Source organism: Zonotrichia albicollis, chromosome 3, assembly GCF_047830755.1.
Source record: "Zonotrichia albicollis isolate bZonAlb1 chromosome 3, bZonAlb1.hap1, whole genome shotgun sequence".
NCBI lineage: Eukaryota > Metazoa > Chordata > Aves > Passeriformes > Passerellidae > Zonotrichia > Zonotrichia albicollis.
The window spans coordinates 93888191-93915022 of record NC_133821.1 but is presented as its reverse complement, the minus strand read 5'-3'; the positions used below and the strand labels follow the sequence as shown (position 1 = coordinate 93915022).

Sequence of the window (26832 nt, the reverse complement as noted above, 5' to 3'; positions counted from 1 at the left end):
TCCTCTTATGGAAGATGAGCCCCAGTGCACCTGGAAGCAAGAAACTCTGATGCAACAGGCAAGCAAAAACCCAAATCTTCACTAATTTTAAGAGCCCTAAACCTGAAAAAATAGGGAGCCCTAAGCTTCTAGTGTTTTCTCTTTGGACTATATTTGTTTCTATCTAATGACACTTCAAAGTAAAACCTATAAATATAGAAGAAATCCTTGTCCTAGATCACCACTACAGTTCAGTGCCAAATTACTGTCCTGCCTCTTGTTCTGTTGAGTCCTCCTCTTGGTCAGGACCCAGCTGCCCAGAAACAAGGGGAAACGCAGGACATGGTTCCATGGAAAAAATTCTACATAATCACAGTCAAGCCACAAACAGAAATTAATCTCCAACAGTCTGGACACTGCATAATACCTGGGGTGAACAGGAAGCACTGTTTCTTGTAGTTCTGACCACTCCAGGTATATTTTGGTACTTTCCCTTGTGCTATGGGGTTTCAGCAGCTGCCTACTTAAATTCTCTGCGTGGAGCTCTGAGAAAAGGCAGATAAATTTTTCCTCAGTACTAGAATTTCATAGTGTGTGCTGTGCTGAGGAAAATGGCTGGATAATTAGAGAGGAATCTGTTTCACTTACATGTCTAACAGAAGCTGCATCCTGGAAAACAAGAGTTGATCACATCCTGAGGCTCAGGCAGGTTTTAGAAACTTGCACATGAGTTTATTTATTATTAAAGAGACAGGTTAACATTTACTGAATGGATGTGTCCTGCTTTCTTGGTTTCTGTTCCTTCTCTTTCGGATGCATGCTACCCTCACTATAGCTTCTTCAACACCATTATTTCTTAAATATGTGTTCTCAAAATCCTGGTCTTTATTTCCAAAGACGTGAGTAGGCTTACCCCCAGAAATCTGAATTATTTCCTTTCTTCCTCTTATTATAACCTTCTTAGAACTTTGCACCGATGACACTTCAGGCAGCTCTGAACTAAAAGGGCACCCAGAGGTGTGTAACTGCGAACATTTTTCCCCACTGGCATTCATACAAACTATAGTTTTTTATAGAATCATGGAATGGCTTGGCTTGGATGGGACTTTAAAGACCATTTACTTCCAACTCCCCTGCCACAGCCAGGGACACCTTTCACTAGATCAGGTTGCTCTAAGTCCCATCCAACCATGGCCATTTTGTCACACTAAAGCCAGAACATCAATTTCATCCTGATCCAATCTTTTTTCATTTAAGAATACCAAGTACTTGTAATGCCCCAAAACTATCTCTTTTGCAATTCACAGAAATGTAAGAAGTGAGGCAAAGGATGGGGGCTAACAAATACATCTATTTTGGTTTGAACTGTTGTTTAATTTTTGTATTTGACAACTACCAAGAATTGCACGACTTTTTAGATACAAATTATTGGTCAAAGGTAGAAAGAAATCATCACTGGAATTTTTTGTCATCTTTAGGATTTTGTCACATCTTTATGGTCTTCTATACAATATATTATAAAGTTTGTGAGAATCTATGTCATTACTCAGGATTCAGGATCCCCTGGTAAGTGCATAACTGGCAATGGAAATCAATTCCACTTCGCTGTATGAATGACTTTGATGCTTTTATAAAGCTCATTAAATAACTATTTGGAACTCAGCTATTCAAGTAAAGTTGTGAACCTTGACTTTAGTTTTATCTTTATGAATCTATGGTCAGTGCCTTTCCTTATAGAATTAAAACTCAGGATACATCAGCAACTACAAGAAACAAGTATTTGTATATTGTAGTGGCTGGACCCAACATTAAGGCTTAGAAATATGTAGTTTTTCTAAGGAAATGGGTTACGCTAGTTTAAAAGAATCACAGAATGGTTTAGTTCGGAAAGGACCTTAAAGATAATCTATTTGAACCCCTCTGCCATGGACAGGGACACTTCTCACTAGACCAGATTGCTCAAGGCCTTGTCCAAGGTGGCCTTGAACATTTTCAGGGATCCACAACCTCACTACTCATAGCAAAAAATTTCTTCCTCCTATCCAGCCTACATTTATTTTCTTCCAGTTTCTATTCATTACTCCTTTTCCTATCACTAGTTAAATTCCACTCAGCTTTTGTAAACTCTCCTAGTTAATTTGTATCAGATATTCTGCAACCCTGGCTCTGGTTTTGTCTGGACTTGGATTTATACTTGATAAAGCTACCATTGCAATGATTTTTCATATAAAACCTTTGCAATGCTGGCTTGCACTGGCTTCCTTCTGCCTTATAACTGTATTCCTCACACAGATTATATATACCTTATGTACTGAAGACTTCATAGACTGAAAGAGTTTAAAAACCCCTCACCATGTGTTTCAGAAACCTGGGAAACAGGCCACCAGACCTGAAGCCTACTGTTAATAGCTGCCCTATTTTCCTCTTTTTCTTTTTTAACCTGCTCCACTCTCATCCTCTGTTTCATTAATTTTTCACATTCTGCCTCCAGGACACTTCTCTGTGTTTCTGGCGTGTTCCCTATGATTTCCCAGTGAGCACACCAAGGGGAAGGCTGCGCTGGCTTCCCAGCAGACTGCCACTGACTTCCCCATGTATGGAGATGACAGTCTCTCCCACTGACCTCCTGCTCCTCATATATTTGTGAAAGCTGTTATTGCTTGTCCTAACAGCTTCTGAAATTTTCTCTGCATTTTCAATTTTGGCTTCTGTGATCATCCCCTTATTTGGTTATTTTTAGATTTGTTTATCCCTGCTCAGAGCATTGACCCCATTGATTTATGTGTCATGTCTGCCTTCATCCATTCTTTCATTGCTCCCTGTATTCCCCTGGTCAGCTGTGTTTGTCTTACTTTCTCTTCACGCTTCAGCTCTCTTGGCTTTCAGCAGGGTATATATCTGGGCTTCCTGAGACACACTTTCAAATATTCTGCACTGCTCTGCTGTGTGTCTCAGTCATCTCTGGGTTTTGGAATCTGTCATGAATAATTCTTGTGGAAAGAATGTTGTTGAATTTCATAGTGATAAGCTCCAAGAGGACATATAGACATTAATAATTGAAGAAATGGAAGAAATAATATATAACTTTATACTCCTTAGTTAGAAGATGACTTATGGTATTTTTTAAACTTTCATGCAATTTTTCTCCATTAAAAACTTTATGATGCTACTCACTAATACATTCAGCAGGAATATAGTTCAGGAAATAGGCATTTTTTGTCTAGACTTGAATATATTGATTTTTAACATAATTTATTACTATTATAATTTTCAGTATAATTAGTAGGGTCGTTATTTCTAATCCATAACAATTAACATATATATTTAAATATACATAGTATAAGTCCAAATAAATATGCAAGGTTTTCTAAATCAGATTACTGACCAATATTTTCCCCCCCTTAATATGACAACTTTCACACTAAAGTTGGAACATGACACCTTTATCTGGAGGAGGTTCTCAGAGGAAAATGAGAAAGGGAGGTTATATGACTATTAAGAGTTCAGTCAACTTTAAATACCCAGCCTGGATAAAGTAATTCCTATGTGTTATGTTTACCAGCATTCTTTTTTCAGTTGTATCTCTTTTCTATTGAATCTATTATTTCAGATGACTCATGCTATAGGACCCAAGTAAAGAAAAATAAGATAATACAAATGTTATGCTCTAAATATGAGTAACAGGTTTTCTTGGAGTATTGTTATATTTTTCTTTCTTAATAGTATTTTGAAAAATTTTGTGAAACCTTTTTTCAAACTAAGAAGTATCCCTAGAAACAGTGTTCTCATTCTTTTTTTTTAATGTAAGAATTCAATTTAACAGAAACCAAAATATTTGGTAGGGAATAGAAGCCAAAAATTTGCTATACAAATATCTAATGAGGTTATCAAAAAGACTAAAATAAGTATTTCAGTAACTGAAGTGGTTGCGAGGTGAAATTTTATCATGTACCATTTCTAAGATAGCAAATTAGGAAGTATACGCTTGGAAGCAAACTTCTGGTTAAGGCTTCAGGCAGAATGTTCCCAAAGCATCTATACTTGTCCCACTGGATATTGTTCGGTATTATTTTTGGTTTGGGCTGCATAATATCCAAGTCCAGACCTCCAGATGAAGAGTTTTAGGGTACTGAGAAAACAGGCATTTATCAGGTAAGTCCTCTAACAAATCCAGCCACTCTCATGGCAGTGACTGTTAGCTTGAAAGGGACGATATCATCAATTGATGGAAGCTGACCTGAAAATAAATATTTAGATTCCAGCAAACCCTACAGCTTAAATTCCCTTCACTCCAGTAGGAAGCCCTTCCCAGCAGAGTATGCACTATTACAAAGAAGAGCTAGTAGCTCTCCTGGTGAAGTTGGATCAATGAATTGATAGGAATGAAAGAATGAAAATAAATTCACAAAAAGAGATTAATTCCAGCCTAGATATTTGCCTACTCAATTGCAAGAATAAACTCCTTCAGCCAAAGATGATTTTCCATCCATATTTGAATACTGCTTAAAGTACACCAACTTGCTACAGGAATGAGCAGCAGTGGTCAGCAGCATATGGAGAGTGCTAATTGCAGGGTGGTGAAGTCAAACTTCATGTGGGAAATTACAAATTACTTCTCTAAGCCACATTGGTCAGGAATCTTTCCTACCCCGGCAAATGCCCCACATAATGTCTGCATACTCTTTTTGAATATGGGAGGTGTTGAGTCAAACCTTCCCAGGTTGTGACAGCTATAGAAGAGAAGATAGAAGAGAAAATGGGAAAAGCAACGAGTCAAAATTCAAGCAAGACATGGAGTTTTGAGACTTTTGTTTTGGAAATGGCTAAGGGAAGATGGAGCTGGGACACACTGGTTTTGGTGCCTCCCACCAGATGAATTAAAATTTCCTGTGCTAGCATCCTCTGTGCTATGAATCCCAACCTAGAAGACAGGCTTACTCAAATCTGCTTTCCAGGAGCCTGCTGGCAACTGAGCCAGAGCCTTGAATACTGTTCCAGAATCAGGAATGCTTCTTGCTACCATTGCACTGCCAAGCACCAATGTAAGGCCACTTACAGAATGACTGCCCAAACCTCTGTCTTCTCAGCTGGGGCTAGGGCACTAATCCAGAGCCAGTGCTTTTTTAAAATCTGGTTTCACATGCTTAAATATTTTTTTTAAATATGACCAAATTAATATGCTTTTATGTATTTAAATTATAATTTAAATTAACAAACATCTTTTAAAATACAGTAAACTCATATCTACAGTTTTCTTGTATTTCAGGCTTTCTCATGAGTTTCTGCCTCTGATTAAATAAATCAGATACTTATAAGCAGAAAGTGCTTTTATATGTGCAGTATCAAAACACACCATCTTTATTTCATTTATTTGTACCAAATAGAACTTTGCCAACTTTTCAGTTTAGGTATGTATACAATAGTAATTCTGTTCAGTGAAAACTAGTAATTTACCTTAATAGGCACAAGCTACAGTGACAGGAATGAGTGAAATGTAATACATTCAAACTGTTTTTCCTTCTGGAGTTGCAAATATTTACTCTTCCACATTACGGAAAAGTAAGAAAAATTACAGAAGTGACCAGAAGCATGCTGGATCTCAAAAGGCAGAGGAAGACATGATGCTTTCTTCATAGAGTTTTAAAAGCCAAGTCTATCCTTTTCCACCTCAGAGCCTTTTTGAACATATGAATAATCATGAACATATCACAGATCAACCTATGTATATAAATATTTAACTAAATGAACACTAAAGAAGAACTGGTACCTACAAATCAGCATTGCCAAAAGAGTGAAAAGTAAAAATGAGATAGAATGATGTGCCAGAAGGAAATGATGGAGGTCAAGACTCAGGTATTTTTTTCTTTTAGAAATTCAGATACTGAAATATGTATTTTTAAACAAATTAAGTAGAATAGCTTTGATGTAGTTAATACAGTCACAGGAAATTAAGTCAAAGCAGGAATCTTTTATTCCATAGGTCGCTATACATCTCCATGTGAAGTGTCTCCCCATCACAGTTCACTAAGACTCCAAACTGGTGTTACTGCACCCTGGGAGGACCACTGACAAACTAACCTGCCTTCTGTCTGGTGAGATCATTTCACCCATCACCAAAATCTCTGCTCTTGGGAGATGAAAACTAAGAGGAAACCTTATGTTTTGCAATAATCGATCCATTCAAACAAGTTTATTTAATTGGTTGAACACAACAGCTGTTTAGTGAAGGAAAGTGAGGTACAGAAATGTATTTCTACGTGTTGTACAAATACAGGGGAAAACTCAGCTAAGGAGAGCTCATTTCAAGCAAGATACAAAAAATACATGTAAGACATCATGAGGCTAAAAACTTAGGTGGCAACGTAAGTACATGCCCTGTAGTTGTTGATTATTCAAGTTACTGAAGTATTTATACAACTAAATAACATAATATCGGATTGCCCCATGACTAATAATGTCATTGATGGGGCTCCTCTCTCACCTACCTCATGGCTTCCAAAACCTAAGTCTATACATGTCATGCTAAGATACCTTCATAACTCAGGGCAGAGAAACAGGAGTCTCTTGGGAGGCAATTCATCTTATCTTTCTTAGACACTTTGTGTAGTGACAATAAAGGGAGGTGTTGGTGATTGTATTTCTACCACTTAGGAATCTATTCAAAGTGAGACAAGTCCAAGAATTTTTCTCTCCTTTCTTCTTCTTTTTAATTGTCTGTCCAGATTCTATAAAGACAATATCTAATAGAATGTAAAACCGCATACCATAATACTTGCTTAATGAGAAACCCAAAAACCTGTTTCCTTTCCACAGCTGCATCTTTTAACTTGAATAATTCTCCCCCCTATAGCTTCACAATCTTTTCACTACTACCTGTATGTTCCAATGTCAGACAAATCTGGAGTTTCCCTCTAATCTTAGCATGGCAAATACCCAACTTAACTGTGTGCTCAAGAGCAAGAAGACACAATTGATAATGTCTTGTTGCCAGATCCCTGAATACTGGGGCTGATCAACAAGTACAGGATAGTGCAAAGACCACAGGTTTAATGACTCATTGATTCATTAGATGAAATGCACATAATCAAGTTTGCTAAGTGGTTATTGATTCTGCGCACTTTGATGTTGATTTAGATGCAACCCAGACACATAAAAAATGGAACATGCAGAGTCAGTGACCATTTCTACACTAACTCAAAGAACACTGACTTCTGCACTAAATCCAAACTCTGAAGTCCACATTTATCTAAGAAAAGACATAAATTTGAAGAAAAACTTCGGGAAAGAAAACATTCTATTTTTCTATAGAGCTGAAAAATATGTTGGCTACATTGAGTTGAATAAAAGCATAATCTAGAGTAGTCAAGGCGCCCAGATTTGTGAGTAGCCTGTGTTTTCAGTCTCAGTGATAATGACAACTTTATTTACAGGTAGAGGGAAGGGCAAATTCCAATTTGTTTATTTTTAGTTAATTTGAAAGGCTCAGAATATGCTACAAGAGTGCATCTAGCAGTTACAAAATATTTTTGCACAGTCACAATATTTGAGCCTTGAACATGATACGACATCTTTCTATTCCAGTATTTTAAATGTGATTTCCTTTAAGCAATTCAGCACGCTATGTTCAAGCATTCAAAAACCAGGGAAAATAAACTGCTGGAAATCAAAGGTGGTTCATGTAGCTATAGTGCCCATCATTTAAAACATGTCTAGATACCTATTAGTAGAATCAACATCCTTAGATATAGACTTCATGGATCATATTTAACAACAACACAATAGGTCAAACTATCATTCTAGGATTGAGTAATAGAGTATGCTATTGTTTTATCACATCAATAATGCCAGACTACTATAGTGATACTATCAGCTGCTGATTCCTATCATAAATAATCTTCTTATAATTTCTGTATAGACACACAATAGCACTGACTCCCAACTTAATTTTAACTAAGAAAGACACATGGCTCAGAATTAAGAAAGATACAACAATTTTCCTGTAACTATAACAATAAGAATCTTACTTGATCAAAAAACAGCTAAAGAATATAACCAGTGGAAAGGAATAATGGTGTGGAGGCAGTCTTCTAACACAAGACTGTCATCAGTAAACATCTGAAATTACAGGAAAAAAATTACAAAAGCAAAGTGATACAAGCTGCAAACACTTCAGTGCTTATATACCAGTTTCACCTCCAGCTAAAGCCACAGGATACTGCTCTGTGTCTTGCACGGTTGGTTTGGAGTCATTCAAGTGTGAAATATTTTAAATTCTCCTTGTTAAAGAATTGAGAACCTCTTCCCTCCTGCCATGACTTACACCCTGAAAGGCATACATTTGTTTGTGATAATAATCTACTGAACTAGTATCCTTCTGCAGCACACAGAAGTTACTTTGCTGTAGTACTAGGGAGTCTTGCAGGTAGTATTTTCACTAAGTGACAAGCTTACCTATCATAAAGAAATTGGTTCAAGCTGTTGGCAGACTCAAAGGACAAATCTACATCTCATGTTCAGTTGATGTTTTTCAGCTTCAATTTTTCATTATTAGGAGAATTAGAAATACCCTAGTCTAAAAATGAAAGCTTACCTCCTAGGTTAATCACATAACTTTAAAAATCAGATGTCTTAATGGCTTTGCTTTAATCTAGCATTTTTTGATATATCTGATGAAAAGAAGGATGTCTGTACAGGTAAAAAAAAACCCAAACAAAAAAGTCGAACTGAATTCCATCACATTCTAGTGCAGAATAAGAAGGCTTCAACTTAAGTCATATCACAATTAAAAAAAATACTATGGCATATAATGTTGCTTTTTATAGCTGACAGTGAGTTCCATTAGACTGTAGAAGAATCTCTGAAGGCAAATGAAAATAGCCTCCCAAGAGAGTGGAAGCCCCACACAGCATGGTTTAAATGTGGCAGCTGGGCTGTGGGAGGAAATGGCATTTTCCATTGAAAGTCTGCTGCCAATATACCTCCTATGGCTATATTTTAAAGGGAAATGTGGCAGTTTTCCCTCTCTGAATTTCAGCTGCTCAGTTTTAAGGATGCATAGGCAAAAAAGATAGCAAGACTGAATAGCAAAATTCCAGAATTACGTTCTTGTCCAAGGACCTTAGAGTAAAATTGAGAAATAACTGGAAGTCGGAATGTGTAACAGGAAGAAGGCAAGAGAGGAAAAATATTTTTTTAGTTTTTAAAGATAAAATCCAACTTTCTAAAAAGTGTGTGCCACTTCAAAGGTTACTTCACTTTTTTTTTTTAACAGTTTGAGGTATTTGATCCTTAGTATGTCACTGAAATTTGGCTAGTAATGAGTTAGTTACTGTTAAAAGTGTACTCTTTATATTTGGGAAACTATCATGATAATAGTTGAGGCAACATCACAGGTCATCAGTTCCTTAGATAATAAATTCCCCACTGATAACATGAAGGTATATAAGCCTGGGAGTCACGAGTGCTATATCCACCCTAAGAAATATGAAGTACTATGAAAAGAATGCTTCTAAAATAACTTTTCTGTTCTTGATGTCTGCACGTACTTGTAACTGATTTAGGCATAATCTTGAAAATATGACTCACAATCCAAAAAAGACACTTTCTGATTCAGGTAGAAAAGTCATGCCTGTAGTATGTATGGCTACTTTATTGCTTTCTGTTTTGATACAGGTGGTGTGGTATGGTTATCTTTTTTATTTTTAACAACAATTCAGTAATTTTAACAAGGCTGAAAAAATTGCCAAGCAAATGGAACACCCTATCTTTTTTCTTTTTTTTTTTTTTTAGGTGGGTGGGATTTTCTTTCTTTGGGTTTTTGGTGGTTTGTTTTTGTTGTTGCTTGGGTTTTTGGGGTTTTTTTTGGATGGTTGGTTGGTTTTACCCAAACAACCTCATATGGCTCCAAACCTGGCTCCTCTAGAGCAGTCCTTTAACTATCAGACTAACTTCTCTTTGTTCTCTGTAAAAAACCTCACACTTCCTTCTGCTCAAAGGCCTGACTTTGATGGCCAGGACAGAAGGATCCTTGCCAGTCTTCACCTTCATTTTGGTATGGCTCTGGCTTGAGAATTAGTATGATGCTTGCACCCATTCAGGCAAGTGGAAAAACCAAAGCAGTATACTAAGTAACACTGCTGGTCCAGGATGCATGACTACCATGAATTGGTTCAGTGAAAGGGTGTGACTGCTATGCTGTCTATAGAAATGAGGTGCCTGCATGTTAGTGTGAGCAGGGAATACCTGCTGTGTCTTCTGGATCAGAGGATGATGGTACCTGCAGCCTGCAAATCTGAAATATTCTGGCAGGTATAAAGTGCTGAGCAGCACAGCTTAGCTAACTGGCAGCACTTCAGAAAATACACAAATTGGTTTTCTATTACCAGTTTGGTCAACTACAGACTTGGTAATTTTTTGGATCCTTGTCTTCAATTTCAGTACTAAAGGTCTACTTACAGTTGTGCCCCAAAATGTTGTGCTTATTTTCTGACTTATATGTTGCGAAACGCTTCTAGTGAAAATCCCAGATGTAGAAATTTAATGGGGGAAAACTGTTGTCTCATCTCTAATTGACTGGTAAATGTACTAAACAGAAGGTGGGTCAGGTGCAAGATGACACTTCGGGTTAAAAATACCTGCAAGGTTTTGAAAGTAGGGATGAAAAGCACCATAGGTTTGATGTCACTTCAAATTATTTGATATCATGCACAGTTATATTGCAATGTAGTCAGTAGATAAATGATTCCTGACTCTTCACCAGGTGATTCTAAATTTCCTTTTTGTTTAAAAAAAAGTTGGTATAATCTCATTATCCCTATTTCTCAGACCAGCCAATGAACTTTTGTATTTCTGAGTTTGTGGGATTTTATAGAGCTCGAAAGCAACATCATCACAAAGTTCCCTGGTGTAAGAGGAATGAAATTCCCACTTATCAAAGGATCAGTTTAACCCATGGTATACCTAAAAAAAAAAAAAAAAAAAAAAAATTGCTTCTAAGAAATCTAAACTAACCATGACAGTTCTGTTACTGTTCTACCAACCTCTCCAGAGATTGATTTCGAAATCTGATTCTTTAATTTTTAAAGAACAATCAAAAATTACAGTAGACAGAAAAAGCTAAGTGTTTTCTCTGTTTCATAGTGTTTCTTAAATACTGAAATTTTAAATAAGTTGTTCCACTTTTAGTCAATGCCATTTTAACTCTTCATTCCTTCCTCCTACATCCGTTTAATAACATAAATGGAAGCTGCAAGCTTGACTGTCAAGGTTTGAAGTTAACACAGCAGTCAGAATTTATTTGCATTCTTTCCAAAATGGTATTTGTTTTATAACTCTGACTCAGTTTCTCAGTCTGTCCTTTTCTGTGATCTCTTTAGGTCTCATAAGCCAGGCAAAGCCAGGCCATGTCAGTTCTGAGAATGTCAGCATTTCCAAGCAACACCTAGATGCTACAGAGACAGTACTGCAACTCAGAAAGTAGTACACTTGCCTTGCCAGGAGCACTGAAACAAATTCACCATTGTGGAAGGGACAGAAGAACTGTAAAGCTGGTAATTCCTTATGTCACACAGAACTAAAAAGAGGAGCTAAGTGTTTTAAGAACTAGAAATGTTAATTCCAAATCCCCAGTCAAAATAAAGTCATGCAATTACATTCTGTCACAATCATTCCTAATTTTCAGAGAGAAAAACAATCTATTATTTTTTTCTTTTTATTCCAAGCGCTGTGCCCTATGCATGTGTGCTGGTAGAAAGTTGCTACAACCAACTCTTGTGAGTCAATCTGGTGTTATGAACATATTACAACACTATAAGCAATATGACCTCTGGTGTCATTTGAAATCAAGTACTTAACACTGCAAAACAGTCTGAGCCTACTGAGTTACATTTATGAAATGTTTTAAAATTAACAGCTGAAAAAGCTTTATAGGCATAAAATACAGTTACCCTGGTAAACTGGCTGCATTTAGCCACCCATCTCACTGCGGCTTTGCATCTTCTAGTGCCTTTCGCAAAGTATGGGATATACGTGGAATTTTACAAAAAATAAATTTCAGAACCAGGAGGTTTTGTGTGGTAGCTACTGTCATGCAAACATCTAGAAGACTTGTGTCAGAGAAAATCAATCACATATGCCTTGATGTATGACATCTTCTTGTCTGAGATGACAGTTTGCTTGTCCCCTTCTCCTGAAGTGGTACATATGGTTACTAAGAACCAACAAACCATTAATCCTCATTCATCATTCCAGAAGAAACCATGCCCAAGCAAGGTCTACATTAAATGTAAGTAATTCTAGTACATTTTTCTTACTGTCCTTGCAAATACTAAATAACAATAAAAGATTCAGTAATTTTTGTAAAAATGAACTTTTGATGTAAAAAAGATGGTCTAAAGCAAGAGGCACTGGAGTAGAATTTAGAGGCGCGACTCAACTTCTGTCAGGGATGCAAATTTCTTGTGTGGTAGCAGAGTCACGAACTCCTGGTTTATCAAGGGAGCAAAAGCATTACAGCTCTGCTTCTATGCACAGCTGCACAGCGAAATTCTGACATCCAAGTGTGGTATGTTTGCTCCTCTTCTAATACCTAAGGACATGCAGGCACTTAACACACAGCAAAGTTTAGACACTGTAATCCAGGATGGTAGAAGGTATTTTCTGTAGAGGGGGATTTCCACTCCTGGAATTAATAACTTTAAGCCTTTTTTTTTTTTCTCCCCTCACAGAAACAGAGATTAACTTGGTCTTTTGACTTGGAGATGGTCAGGGGAGAAATCACAATCCCAGCCTTAGCCATTTATCTTATCTAGAACACACAGAAATGTGTGAGCAATTTGTGTTTAATATCCTCTTTTGCTGGGAAAACAGAAGCTCTGTTTTACACTTCTCAGAAGACTGCTTTCTCATGAGATTTCATAATACTCTCGGTTTAGAGTACACTCTTCCCTAATACTTCATGCAAAACAAAACACTGACATCTTCTTTACTACCAGTATTTTACTATCAGTGAAGGATTCATTCAATTTGCCCCTAAAATGACTGTTTCCTATATGAAGTGCTAATGCTGGGACAGAAAATGGAGTCCTTCTGTCTCCAATTGACTGCTCAAAGTTACAAAACTATATCCTTCCCTCTTCTTTTGAATACAGATGAAGAAAAAAGAATGCAAGCATCCTGACATCTTAACTTCTTTACAGTATAGAATGCAAGTTGCCAGAAGATGGGAGAAAACATCTCCAATCAAATCCAGATGGAGTCTTAAACCTATCGACAAAGAAGAAAACGGTGTGAGAGTGGCATTTTTGTACAGATCAAAAACTGGGGGGGGGGGGGGGGTTAAAAGCACTTGCTACACTGAAATAAGCAGAGGAGAGATTAAACATAAACTATTTATGCTATGTACTTAGTATGGCATCAAGATGCCCAAATAAATGTTTTCACAGGTCTGATGAGGATCTGCTGAGGAAAGTGGGGTTGTAGGGGCTGGAGAGAAGGAGGATAAAGGCAAAACTACCTGAAAGCAGGTTATAGGTAGGTGAGGCTTGCTCTCTTCTAAGTAACACATGATGAGAGGGAAAAGCTTTAAATCGTGCCAGGGGAGTTTAAGGTTGTGTACTGGGAAAAAATCCTTCAGTAAAAGGATTATCAAGCATTGGAACAGGATGCCCAGGGAGTGTTTGAGTCACTAGGTATATAGGTATTTAAAAGATGTTTGGATGTGGCACTTGGAGACATGGTTTAGTGATGGGCTGGGCATTGCTGAGTTAATGGCTGCACACAATTATCTCAAAGGTCTTCATCCAACCTCAACAATTCTGTGACTCTTGATTTGGACAACACAAATGTTTAAAGTACAGCTCTTCTGTGACTTCAGAGCTGGACACAAAACAAGAGAGCATTGATGAGAGAGCACCCTTTGGACTTAAGGCAGAAGTTGAATGCATGCAAGCTTTTAGCTCTAGCCTTTTTTTCCAAACACCCATTCCCCATTCATCAAGTGAGATTTTCTCCTAGAGACATTAGGAGGGTGAAAAACAGCAGCAGGTGTATATCTTTGGTGAATTTCTTCCACAAGAATCAGCTGAATAGAAAGCATTCATCCACTACTTGTGCATCTAATTCAGTGGCCTGTCCACTGCTTTATATAAAAACTGTGATGGTAGAGAAATTTGCCCCAGTCACAGGGAATTGAAGGTAAAAAAACTTTTTTTTTCTAATGACTGTTATTGTCATTTAAAGCCAATCATATCCTCTCCTATCTCAGTATATTTTATAGTATTTCCAATTTTATCATAATTCATGGATTTGAGACACAGCCCTAATTTCAGTCACAGGAGTATTTTCTCTTAGGCATTAAACCCCTGCCACACTCTTCCATGGATACTTACAGCATGACACTACTAGTTCTTGCAAATAACAAAACGACACTAGGTTCTGCTATCCCTTTGCATGCCACCAGTAAGCTTTAGGATTTCCTAGGGAAGGTGATTCAGGTGAATAGCCAGATAACCAACTTTGTAGGTCCAGTCACCTGGTTGAAGTTATCACTGTTTACAGTGTCCTAGGCTGTAGAGTGCTGAAGATGTCCTCAGGAGCTATCTATCCCCTGGGAACTTTTATTTTAGTGGAAGCATTTATTTAGATTTATTTTTGCCATCAAAAACGCTCAGGACTACCTCTCCTTTCCCTGTCCTGAGCTGACACCACTAGAAGCAGTACTTCATATCAACCACTAATAAGAAGTGATGCCTTTGAAAGGGCTGTCTCAACTTATTGAAAAACCTCAGCAGAAGTCTTTAAAGACAAATCATGGTGTATTTTTAGGCCTCCTTCATATTTGAGTTGGTTTCTTATGTTCTTCATTTTCTTTTGCTAGCTCAGGTAATATCTGAGGTGCTTGATCTCATAAAATATGAAAATTTGAAATAAAAGATAGCTATAATTTTATTTATGTATTACATATATAATTTATCCTACCTCCTTTTTGATGGTTCTCACAGAGTTCAGATAATTTACACTGAGATGGAGAAAAAAAGAGCAGGGAAACCCTGTCCTGATAAGCATGGGTGCCACCTACAGATAGAACATTTTCAAACCCTATGTTATTTGTGTTTATGTGGACACTGGAGCAAGAAATAAGATGGGTTCCCTGTCCATCCAGCTGCCAGTATTCACCAGTAAATTCTCCTGTCTCTAAAATTCTGACTCAGGATGCTCCAATGCACAGGCCATTTTTCAATGCACAGTAGCTATGGCTGCTGCTCAGAGCTGCAGGAAGGAGTATGTAGGCAGATTCATCGTACTCTAAAGTCAGTGCATTACCTTGCTTGTGGCTTTTCTGGTTTAGTCTTAAATTAAAAACTGTCACTGCATTTTCACTAGAAGATATATTAATAAAAATATTTTCCTAAATATCTCCAGCTTTCCAAACCTCAGAATCAATATTTTTAAAGAAATAATGTAGAAATAATTGACAAATTATGACATCTGGAAACTAAACTAGATTCTAAACATAAAATTGTCCTATCATGACAAATCAGTTAATTTTGCTCTAGGATCCAGAAAAACATTTTGATCAAAAAAGCACTGAAAAAAGTTAGACTTTCTCTGACATCAAGGACCATTCAACAGATCTTTATTTAAATATCAGATAAACATCAGAGCCAGACTTTTGTCTTTTTACTACATTTGCAATAATTTCCCATACATGCTTCTGTCTTTACTAGATGCCTAAAATTTGCTGGCTGTTTACAAATGAGGAAACAGAGGCATAGTCAGATGAAATGTCTTGTCTACCATGTGCTAATCAACTCTGTAGATACTCTTTTCCACAATGAGAAGCACGAGTTATTCAACCTCAAATTATTTATTTCTCTCCTAAGAGAACACAATGTACTCAGCAAATCTACCAGGCCAACCAAATAAATTTCCCATAGGCAAAGGAAAAATGTCTACAGCTCCTTCCACGATCTTGCTGGGGAAATTATATGCCCAGTACTATTGGATATTTTGTTCTTTTGTTTTTTTTTTTTTTAATTTTCTTTCTGATACTTTCTGCACGGTTTATTTTGTGGCTGACAGGGACATCTCCAGACAGATACACCCACAGAAGCCCCCATGGCTGCAAGGGGACTGCTGCATGAGAAATATGCTCAGCACCTTCCATTTGAAAGAAAAGGAGTATATAATCTCAGCAACACACAAGCCAGGGCACCCACTGCAGAAAGCACATCCTAAATCTGATGGCTGCTGCTGCTGCACAGTTGGGCCAGCACTCTCCATGCTACTCCCTTTCCCCTGCCTTTATGAGGCTAGCACTACTAGTACTTGCAGGCCCTGCAACTTGTTGCTATTCATCAGCTACTCCCAGTCCAGATGCTGGTAGGACTAATTGAGCTGAGGTTCCTTTGTGCAGTGACCTCTACACAATAGCCACTAGCATGCAGAGCCTCACACCAATTGCTAGCTGCAATTGATAGCTGTTCGATGGTTTAGACTAAGCTTTGTACCTTTCTAATCATTAGTCAACCATCAGACAAAGGATTTATTGCTGAATCCAGACAGCAGCCAATACAGACCTCTAATACATTATGGATTCTCTGTCAGCACAATTATTTATTGTTTGCAGTGTTCTGTTTGAAAATCCCCATGCTCTTGCACTTATTTACTTGCTTGCTTATATCTCTTTAGCTGGATTTAACAAAGCAATGAAGCTCCATCTATTAACATTTTTTATAAACCCTGAACAGTGAATTACTTCATACAAAATATATTTATAATATTATTGTTGGTATTTATCACGGTCTTTAGCAAATATTGCTGTTAAAGAAAATGGAATTAAATTTCACAGACAGCGTCAGAATAGTTCCTCAGGTAAGTATCCAGCGAATCATTTTATCATTAAAAACACTATAATAAAGTTGACTATCAGCTGAGAGATAAAGGAATACACATTTCTCTATCTATCCAGCATCCTGTGGGATTTTTCACAGTATCATGAAAGCAAGCAACAGCAAGGACCTCACTGTTCTGTGGTTAGGCTTTAGCACAAAAGCATCAGTGGACCTCTGGTTCTGCACAGCATGCAACCATGCTCTGCCATCAAATTAATGTTAAAATATGTATGTCCTAGCTTCTGATTTATAGTATCTTTGACAAATAGTAAAAAGGACAGGCATGCCATAAAGTTTATGGATAGGGTGATGGCATGCACAATGATGTCTCATAAAGAATAAAGGGGGAAAAGTTATTTATTTTTGTGATTCAAGAGCTAAAACACAGATAGACTGGCTGCGTGCACAGAATTTTTCATAAATATCCCACAGTGCACCCTGTTGTACAGCAGCCATACATTAATTAGAGCATTCAGCAGACACTGCAATGTGTTACACTCACCCAAGTGAATCTTCATTTTTCACAAGCAGGGCCTTACTAATTAAAATCAGCTTTGCAATTAAATGTGGAAAATTGTGTTAAACTTTGAAGCGTGGTTTAGAAAAAATGTATTTATTTTTAGGGTATTTTATTTTGATGCAAATGAATTCTCCATCAAAGTGAGACCAGCAAAAGGAAGGTATGAGGATTTCTCTTTTTTGTATTATAGATGCTTCTCTCGGTTGCAAGTTGCAATGCTCCACTATCTCTCTGCCAGTACCTGGCCCTGTTCCAATGCTTTTAGTGAGTGCTATCTGTCAAGGCATGAATAATACAGCCCCTAGGCTGTCGGCAGAATCCAAATGAGGCATACATCAGGAAGCAAGCACTCGACTTTAGCTCCAGAACATGCTCCTGTGAAGACAGGCAATTATTCACCCACGGCTGCAGCCATGGCAATCAAACTGGTGGGTGAAAAGGTATATGGAATGAAAAAATTTGAATAAGAAATATGGCACAACAAGGCACAGAAATTCAATAATTTTTTAATAACAGAGAGATATTTGAGCCTTTTAATTTCAAAGTTCGGGGGCCTGAAGTATTTAACTCGCTCTGTTAGAATATGTAGACTAAAATACAGTATATAATGTCAAGGCAATACAGTGGTACTTGTTTTGTTTTTTCCTAATCAAAATAGCAATGCTAAACTCTAAGGTATTTATAAATGCAAATTGTTATATGAAGCGACAAATCTCATGCCTAAAAATTAAAAGATAGTCAAAATAATTCTAACTGTATCATGTAATAAACCAGAGACAGCCTAGTAAAACAATAAAGAACTGGCATTATCATGAAATTTGGAAGAAAATTAAAATGCAATGTATTCTATAAAGTTAGGGACAATTTATACTTTACAGATATGCACATCGTTTTATGATTCCTCTTTGGTTTTGAGACTAGCCTTTTTTTTTTGCAAGACATTGTGTCAGTAATTAATGAAATCCTTTACAAATAAAATATGACCTGAAGAAAGGGCATGAAAAATTCCCTGGCAGATGAAATGTTTAAGTTGGTTTATTTAATCTGAATTCTTATTTTCAGTAATCAAATAGAAATTAATGATATAGTAAAAGCTATATCAGTATTTCCATTTTAAATATGAAGGGTTTATCATTTGGTCTTAACATTCTTCAGTGATATTTTATGCAATTTTTTTCAGACCACAATTGGTTTGCTTTCACTTCTATACAATGGCTGTATCTGTTTTCAAATATACACTCTTGTAAGCCCTAGAAGAATCTAAATGAATCCATGGCACTATACATAGTCCCATGCTACCACCTTAAGATTTTTTTAAGTCTCATATTTGTTAGAATAGTATGTTAGAATATATGTTATATGTGGAATATTATTTGTTAGATTGTTATGTTAGAAACGTGGCAGTTAGCAAGTGATGAATCCATTACAGAATCTAATTGCTTTTGTTACTTGAGAAAAAAAACCAAAAAAACAACAAACTATTTTGTTAAGAAGCTTTAAAATAAGTGACTGTATGCAATCAGCATTTTTTAATGGAATCTAGTTAGGATTTTTATGATGAGTCTACATACCTACTTATATGGCAAATCATTGGCACCTATTTGGTTTATGACATTGTTTTATAAAGGTGCTAAACAGAGAGCAACAAAGTAAAATGCAATATTTCTGGAACCATCATTCACATCTACTCAGTAAATAACACAGTTTGTACTCAATTACTCCAGAGTAACAAAAAGATTTGCACCTGCAGAACAGACCAGAAACTGGACTCACTTTTACTTTGTATTTTTATACATAGAATGTGATTCCTGTTGCCTCTGAAGTTGATTAATGAAACTGGCAAAGTTTCTTCTAATTGCAGTGAAAGAACACTTGAATCTATGCTCTTCTTCAGATGCTTAGTCAAAAGGCATCCTGAAAACACAGGTGTGGGAACACCCTCCTGGTCTGGTTAGACTCACTGCTCTATATACAGATGGATTATTCACAGCTGAAAGTATGCAAGGATCTGGACCAAGCTTATTGTTCAAAATCAATTCACAGTACTGAAGGTATAAGAGCAGTGTTCATTGTTATGCTGCTATGCACAATGGGCCTGAACAGCTACCAAGGGACTAAAACAACCTGCATCTGAGGCATCGCCCAGGAGATGCTCTGATTTTCATCCTAACATTTGAATTCTTCTCTTGTCTCCACCACTATCTGAACATGTTTATGGCTTTTTTTATTTACTTATTTATATCTTGCATTCAGATCTTTCACAACCTTTGTTTTTGTTTTGTTTTTCAGTTCATTTGGCCTCAGGCGCTTTGAAACATAAACAAGAGGTATCTGTGTAAACTCTAACCTTGAGGCATTGCCTCATGCTGTGTGTCATGGACAGCTCTAGAGGGTCCATGTTAGCTTCAGGTTTCCAGGTATTACTAAAACACACACAAAAAAGCGTCTGCTCTAGTAAGGCAGGCACACTATCCAACTTTGGGCACTCCCCAGTGCCCAACTGGGATGTTAATTCTTCTGACCTTTCCATGCAGCCACTGGACAGAGGTGCTTTCACCACACTAATTTTAGAGATGCCAGCATTTTGCCCTAAAGTGCCCTTTAGAGAAACTTGTCCATCTAAGCTGTCTATTAGCATGTCCAGCCAACAAGCCAACATCAGTCACTGAACTTAAGACCCAGGAGGAAGCTACCAACCAAGTCATGTAAGGTTTTTCTTCCCTTCCAACTAAGATTTGACACAAAGATAAACATCAAGGAGATGGAAATGATACAACAAGCTCTTACCACTGTTAGACTACCTAGTTCCAGTCCCGTGTTTTTATACACCTCAAAACATCACTGGCATAGAAAGTCTGTTTGTTCCCTTAGTAAACCTACATTGAAGCTCTTTCCTAATTAAAAATACAAACAAGGAAAAAACCTATGGTAAAATCCTCCTCTAACTTTTATCTAATATTTTATCAGCTGAACAACATTTCATCCCCTGAATCTATCAGAAAATGTGAAAGGATCTGTTTATTTCAGTTCAAGCTTAATGTACTACCTGAGGATGAGTTTTCACATTCTCAAAGATAAAATTACAATAATAACTAAAAAAACCCTAAAAATCAGCAAACCAACCAACTCCCCCCCCAAAAAAACCCACTGGAATTCCAGAGACTTCAAGACATTTTAGAAGAAATAGCATTTTGGAGCGTTCTTACTACATCTAGTGGAAGCATATGCATTTCATTCCTAATAATGAGCTGGTCTGATATCATGAATGAAAAGGTCTTAACCTCATTAAAATGCTCCGTAGGTCTAAACGGAATTGTTAGGCATCAGCTGAGATATGCAATTCCCTGAACACATCAAATTTTTAAGACAGTCTGATTTCCTTGGAAGAAATGTTTGAGGGTCTTTCCCACCCATATAGCAAAACAGAAAAAAAGAGGAAAATTCCTTCAAATTCTTTCAAAAAGGTAAATGTAGTAAGTGTTGGTTGTGAATAAATAGTGCTTCTCTTCTAGAAAACAGAAATATTAGATAAAGGTACATTGTAAACCTCAACAAAGAACTCTGTGTTTTTACATTAAATAGCACATATATTGGTTAAATATATTTTGATTAGTGGATTGGCAATCATGGTGACAAGAAAACATAAAAGCCTAACAAATTCTTTTGTAGGAAAAAAAAAAGGAATTTTTGATGTATTTCCAATTTTTATTCTTATCGCATCTGCCCAAAATTTCATTTAATTAACAGTTCTGAGATTCAGTCTGTTCGTGTACTGACATACCAGAATCATGTCAAGAAAGCAAAATATGGAATTAACATCTCAAAACTGCATGTAATCTTTTCAAACCTCACATTCATTGCTTCCTCTTTCCCCAAAAGGGTGATCTTACACAAACACAGACACTAACTCTAACACAAAATTAGAGCAATTCAGAAGAAAAGTCAGAATTTTTTAAGCTAAAGAGTTTCTTTCTGTATGTTTTTGATATCTGCACAGAAATTCCATGAAGTGTAAGGAAATGTATGTACCTATAATCTTGTAACTAGAAAGGCCATTATAATCATATCCCTTAACTGCTGACAGGTCATGGAATTTCTGAGCAAAAAAAAAGGATTGAGTGCCATTTTTTAATTACTTGTGAGGCTTGCATTTCCATAAAGAAAACAGACAAAAGAAAACCATGGCTTGAAATGAGAAGTCACAACTGAATTTAAAAATAATTATTTTGGATACTTTTCCTAAATCAGTGTTCCAATCTAACCAAAGCCTTCAAATAGTAACAGAAATGTTATTGCTCTTATGAATGAAGAAAAGATTAAGAAAATAAAGGTGAATAACTATTTTATGATTTATACAGTTTAGATGTAATTCAAAGTAATTCTAATATCACTGTTCTTGGTCTAATTTCGAAAGTGTTTTCTGGACTTGTCCCCAAGCTTCATTCACTGATAAGAAAAAAGGAACATGAGTGTACTGAGTGGCACTGTCCAGTATCTTTTCATATTTCAAATGAATGCCTTAACCCCAAAATATATAATTTGAATTTAATTCCTAGACCCCATATGCCCATTTCATACAGTAATCAGATTTGGTGTGAGATATCTACTCTTATAAATACCACAAGTGCTTTATAAGCTGAAAAATCAAGAATGAAAAAAACCCTAGAGTTTCAGGATAATTTAACACTGGTTTGAAAACTTCCCTCAATTCAGAAAAGAGATGGCCTAAACATCAGCCATTTTATCTCCTACAAAATGCTGCTGTATAAAATATGTCAAATGAAATGCACAGCAATGAGAGAAAAATACATGTATTCTAGAGCTGTTAAATTTTAAAAATATTGCACAAAAAATTCATGGACAAATGATTTACGAAAGAAATGTTTAGACAGATGTACAACACAACTGAACACTGACCTTGCAGACACAGAAATGTAAAGATTGAGGTTTAAATTAATTTGAAGCACATGCAGTATGTGTAACATATGCTACCTTGTATACTATTAATCATAAACAGCTGGAATTTTTTTTTAAGGAGATGTCTCCACATTTCATAGTCTAGAAACTGAAGTAATGGTATTTATAATACAGTATAACATTTGAACCCTGAAGTCTTATTATCATTGATTTCTCTTAAGCTTTGCTTTGAATCTAACCTGATCATTGAACTTAAAATACTCAGAAACTCTTTTTCATTCAGCTATGAAACACATTAAATAACATGAACATGAGTGCCAAAAGATAAGTGGGACCAAATTTTAATTTGCAACATATAAGCAAGAGAACTGTGTGAAAAAATTGAGAGAAGATTGACAATAAGAGCAAGTCTCCTCAGCAAAAATGTGAGTTAAATTTTGTGACATTCAGAAAGAAAAAATAACCCTGATTCTAAATGGCTTCTAGAATATGTAACTGCTGATTTCTATCATTGTTTGGTTTATCAAGGTCATGCCAGATAACTTGTTTACCAAATCTCTTCACTAAATTATGAAAAATTACAGATATTACCTTCTGTGTCTTGCATATTTGCCACTAACATGACCACTGCCATCACAGCCAGGCGTGGGACAGCTGCAAAAGAGAGAATTAATTATATAGGTGTTGGTGTGCTGCAGAAAGATTATAATAAAAGCAGGCAGACTAGGTATTACAGAGATGGAGGGCAACCAAGACAGAAAGAGAAATCAAATAACTGAAGGGGAAAAAAAAAGAGGGGATGCTTTTTATTAGCAAGTCTCGAGGGAATTAATTTCATCAGTGCAGCAGGGCATGAGCAAACCACCAATGAACTTGAAAGTGCATTATACCCATTAAAAGGCATGAATTTTCTAAATTGCTAATGGGGATACATTTTACACTCAGAGCACTAACCTGAACAGCTCTTGTATGGCTGGTTCCACGGGAACTGCAGAGAGATGGAAAACATATAAAAATTTATCACCTATTACAAGTACCCCTCTTCAACAGAAAATTACCAGAAAGGTTGTGTAAAAGCAAGGGTCAGAATGAATCGTGCAAAGAGATTCTGGAGGATGAAGGTCACCCTGAGCAGGGGCCTTGAGTGATTTACTGAAGCAAGAGACATACCTCGAACACCTTTGGAGCGTGTGCGATGGCGCTTCTCGTCTGCATCCACCTCCATCTGGGAATAGATTAGCAGGCAGTCAATGTTCTTATCCTGCATGCACAGACTATCAATGCACAGACTGATACAGTCTCTCACACGATTTATTGACACTATTTTAATTCCATTTTATCCTGCAAGGGAAAGTTCTCCTTACAGGGGATTTTTAGGATCTTTGTGTTTATATAAAAACAGAAAACACAGTAATTTATGCTTTAAACAGTTTTTGTGCCCTGCTTTCATAGCAAATTGTGTGCAACTAAGCACTGTTTCCTCTTTTCAAGGGGATTTTTCTGACATAAACCCATTACTCCCAAATATTCCAAAACAAGGATTTAATAGATTTCTATATAATTTAAAACTAAAGTCAAGGGGTCACACACCACAGGTTGTTTTCTAACCAAAGCCTTTACAGTGGGAAATAGAGGAAGTAATAATGACTGAAAAGGAGATGAAGATTCACCATTAGACCTTCAAATATTTCATGTTATTTAATATGGCATTACAATCTTTGCCAGCACGTTTCATAGTTTAGTTGTGTTTTACAAGTTTCAGGAATGGGCTCATTTGCTACATGACTAGATCTTTATCTTCATTTTACAAACAGCTTGCCAATCCAGTGTAGTTTTCTGTGCTGTAACAAATACATAGAAATCTTACATGTTTACCAGACAGGGCAAGCCTACAGATTAGATCTTTGAACGTATCACCATCTTATAGTAATAGTATAACCATCTTATAGTTATTAATGTAGGGCCATGTAGTTTCTTCTGATTTTACATGCACAATTGTCACCAGATTTTAAAAGGTAAACTAAATAGGCTAGCTAGAGTTCAGGATTTTTTTCAACAGAAGCAAATTGCACTGAACTATGTTGAGAGACTGAGTAAGGGAAAATATATGCAGTATCTGTATCACCAGCTCCTTTGGCTGTAGAAGAACAAGATAGCAAGATGGATCTCCAGTGCTTCATACATAGTGATGATACTGTAAAGGTCAGGAAGCACAGAAATAGACCATGGAGCTCTAGTTCCCCCAGGGGAAAAAAATCAATCACCCCCTTTATAGCAATATCCTTGGATTGATATCTGGTAAGAATGTCATATATCTCATGCAAAAACATGGAAAAGGGTCCAAGTGACTTGCAGCTAACCCTTTAATCACCTAAATTTCTTTGGTCAGTACCTTAACACAAACAATTTGGGAAGTAACTAGGAAAGAACAAATCAAGGAGTGTTTTTAAAGAGCTCTCTCAACATGTAACAGCAGGAGGAAAGAATCACCTCAACAAAATTTGTAGGTGGCAGGGATTTGGTAAAAAGAAAGTGTCACTCTCACAAGATTCTTTGCTACTGATGTAGTTCTGTTTCTCAGCAGTCATCATCTGATTCCTGGTAGTGTGCTATATTCCACACTAAAGGGGTAATTTAAATAGATTGATATTATGAAAGCTAATAGAGCACCAGACACTTTTAGGGGGCTTCAGGTCAGTCTTCTGCATAACTTTGAGTGGGTTTAATTTTAAAATTAAGAATTTCATTTTCATATTAATTTAATATTTGGCTGAGTGCAGATACATTTGGAGCATAAGCTTCCATCTTCATCAACCAATCATGCTCTCTGAGATCCCACAAGGTATTCCATCAAACCCTCAACTGCCAGTCCAAAAAAGTACGGAAAGGTACAGGCCTATCCTTTGTTGTATCTACCAACCCCGTGCAGAAGTTTCAGATTCCTCTGGCATCAGCACTAACTGCCTATGCTTAGACAACTGAATTTATCCCCAGGTTAATGCAGCCACTGGAGCCTGAGGACCAACTCCTCTGATCAGCTCCATGAAGCTACTCCAGCTGGATAAAATCAGTGTTAGGCACCTCTGTCTTTGCTGTCCAGCTCTCCATCAACTATTGCATGAGACACTTGGCATGCCTGTAGATATCTCCTATAGGCACCTAAACTGAATCTTAAACATTACCCACCCACAGTATCTATCCTACCCCTTGAGTTCAGATCCTAATCAGTTTCTTAGTTCCAATGACTTGAGAGGCATTTGAAGCTTTTAAAGCTAACATATCAAAGCACACAACAGCATCTCTGGAATATAAAAATTATTTACTAGATGATAATATTGTTTTCTTTTTGATAATAAGAAAATAGTGCACTGTATTATTCTATAAGTCTTGAATGTGTAAGGACTTGACAGGAGACCAGAAGTGAAGTTACTTGATCTTCAGACTAGTATGTTTTTAAAATGTTTGAAAAACATTATCTAGCTTCATTTGTCAATACTGAAAAACCTGCTGAAAGAACTATTATGATCTTAACCTGGAAATGCTGCCCCAGTTATTATGATAGTCTGTGTACACTTATAAGGGACAAACTACAAAACAGATTTATCTGTCTTTCTAAACCAAAGTAAGCACTTCAAAAACACTGAGGGTAGTATAGAGCACTTTTAACTATACTGACAATCACAGAAGAAATCACGAAGCTGGAAAAGCCCCTGTAAGATCCACACAATCTATATCCAGAAGCAGGTCAAAGAAATAAAAACATTATAAAAGCTGCTGGCACACAATGCAATTATAAATTTTGTTGTGCATCCTACCTAGTTTGCTGCTACTCCAGAAAAGCATAAATTGACTTGCCATTTTTGTGACCTAGATGCCCTCTCATATATGCTAATGCAAGTCTTCGATGCTCTAGGACACATCAAATGATGATAGATGTCTATATTTAGTCAATTGAATTTTGCTTTACCTCGATATTTATATGCTTGCTTACAGATCTTTGTCAGTCATATCAAAACTTCAGCCTACATTTCTCCATGAATTACATGCTGGATGCTAGGAGTAAGCTACTTCCTGTAATTCTAGTAAGATTTGCATTGGTTCTGCAAAAGTACAGTCATCTGGCAGCCTGCCATTGGCAGTCCTCAGTGGCACCCCTGGCACTTCCATGGCCAGGAATATAATTCTGATACCGAGACCATCAATCTCACACAAACATGGACTTCCTCACCACTTTCACATGCAGCAAAAGGAAATGCAGACTTTGGTCTCACAAGGAGTCCACCTTAGTAGTTCTACTTCATTCATGACCTCTGTACATGTACATGTACAGCTCTGTAGCTCAGCTCTTTCTTAGCCTCTGCTCCAGAAAAAAACTTGTGGACATGGAGGACATGCTGGTTAGGGTTAGCCTTAGCCTGGCATCTAATATTACATATCAAAGCAAAGAGAAAGGCATCAGGAATAGGAACAGAAGAAAATGTTAACGTTTCTTCAAAGAGAAGCTCTAGAAATGAAAATGGAAAG

At 36.8% G+C, this 26832-nt stretch overlaps 1 protein-coding gene across 21 annotated transcripts in view; it reads right to left on the bottom strand.

Moving 5' to 3' along the window:
- MYT1L (myelin transcription factor 1 like) overlaps positions 1-26832 on the bottom strand; it is a 309881-nt gene that overhangs the window by 105873 nt on the left and 177176 nt on the right. For all 21 annotated transcript variants that reach the window (XR_012579724.1, XM_026793576.2, XM_074538141.1 and 18 more), the window contains 3 exons: positions 23479-23533; positions 23263-23296; positions 22900-22962 (listed from right to left, as the gene is read on the bottom strand). Coding sequence is in view for 20 of the 21 variants with exons in the window: in XM_026793576.2 (XP_026649377.2) it covers positions 22900-22962; positions 23263-23296; positions 23479-23533 (152 nt within the window). In the remaining variant the exon portion in view is untranslated. Of the gene's footprint in view, positions 1-22899; positions 22963-23262; positions 23297-23478; positions 23534-26832 lie in introns of those variants that run through there.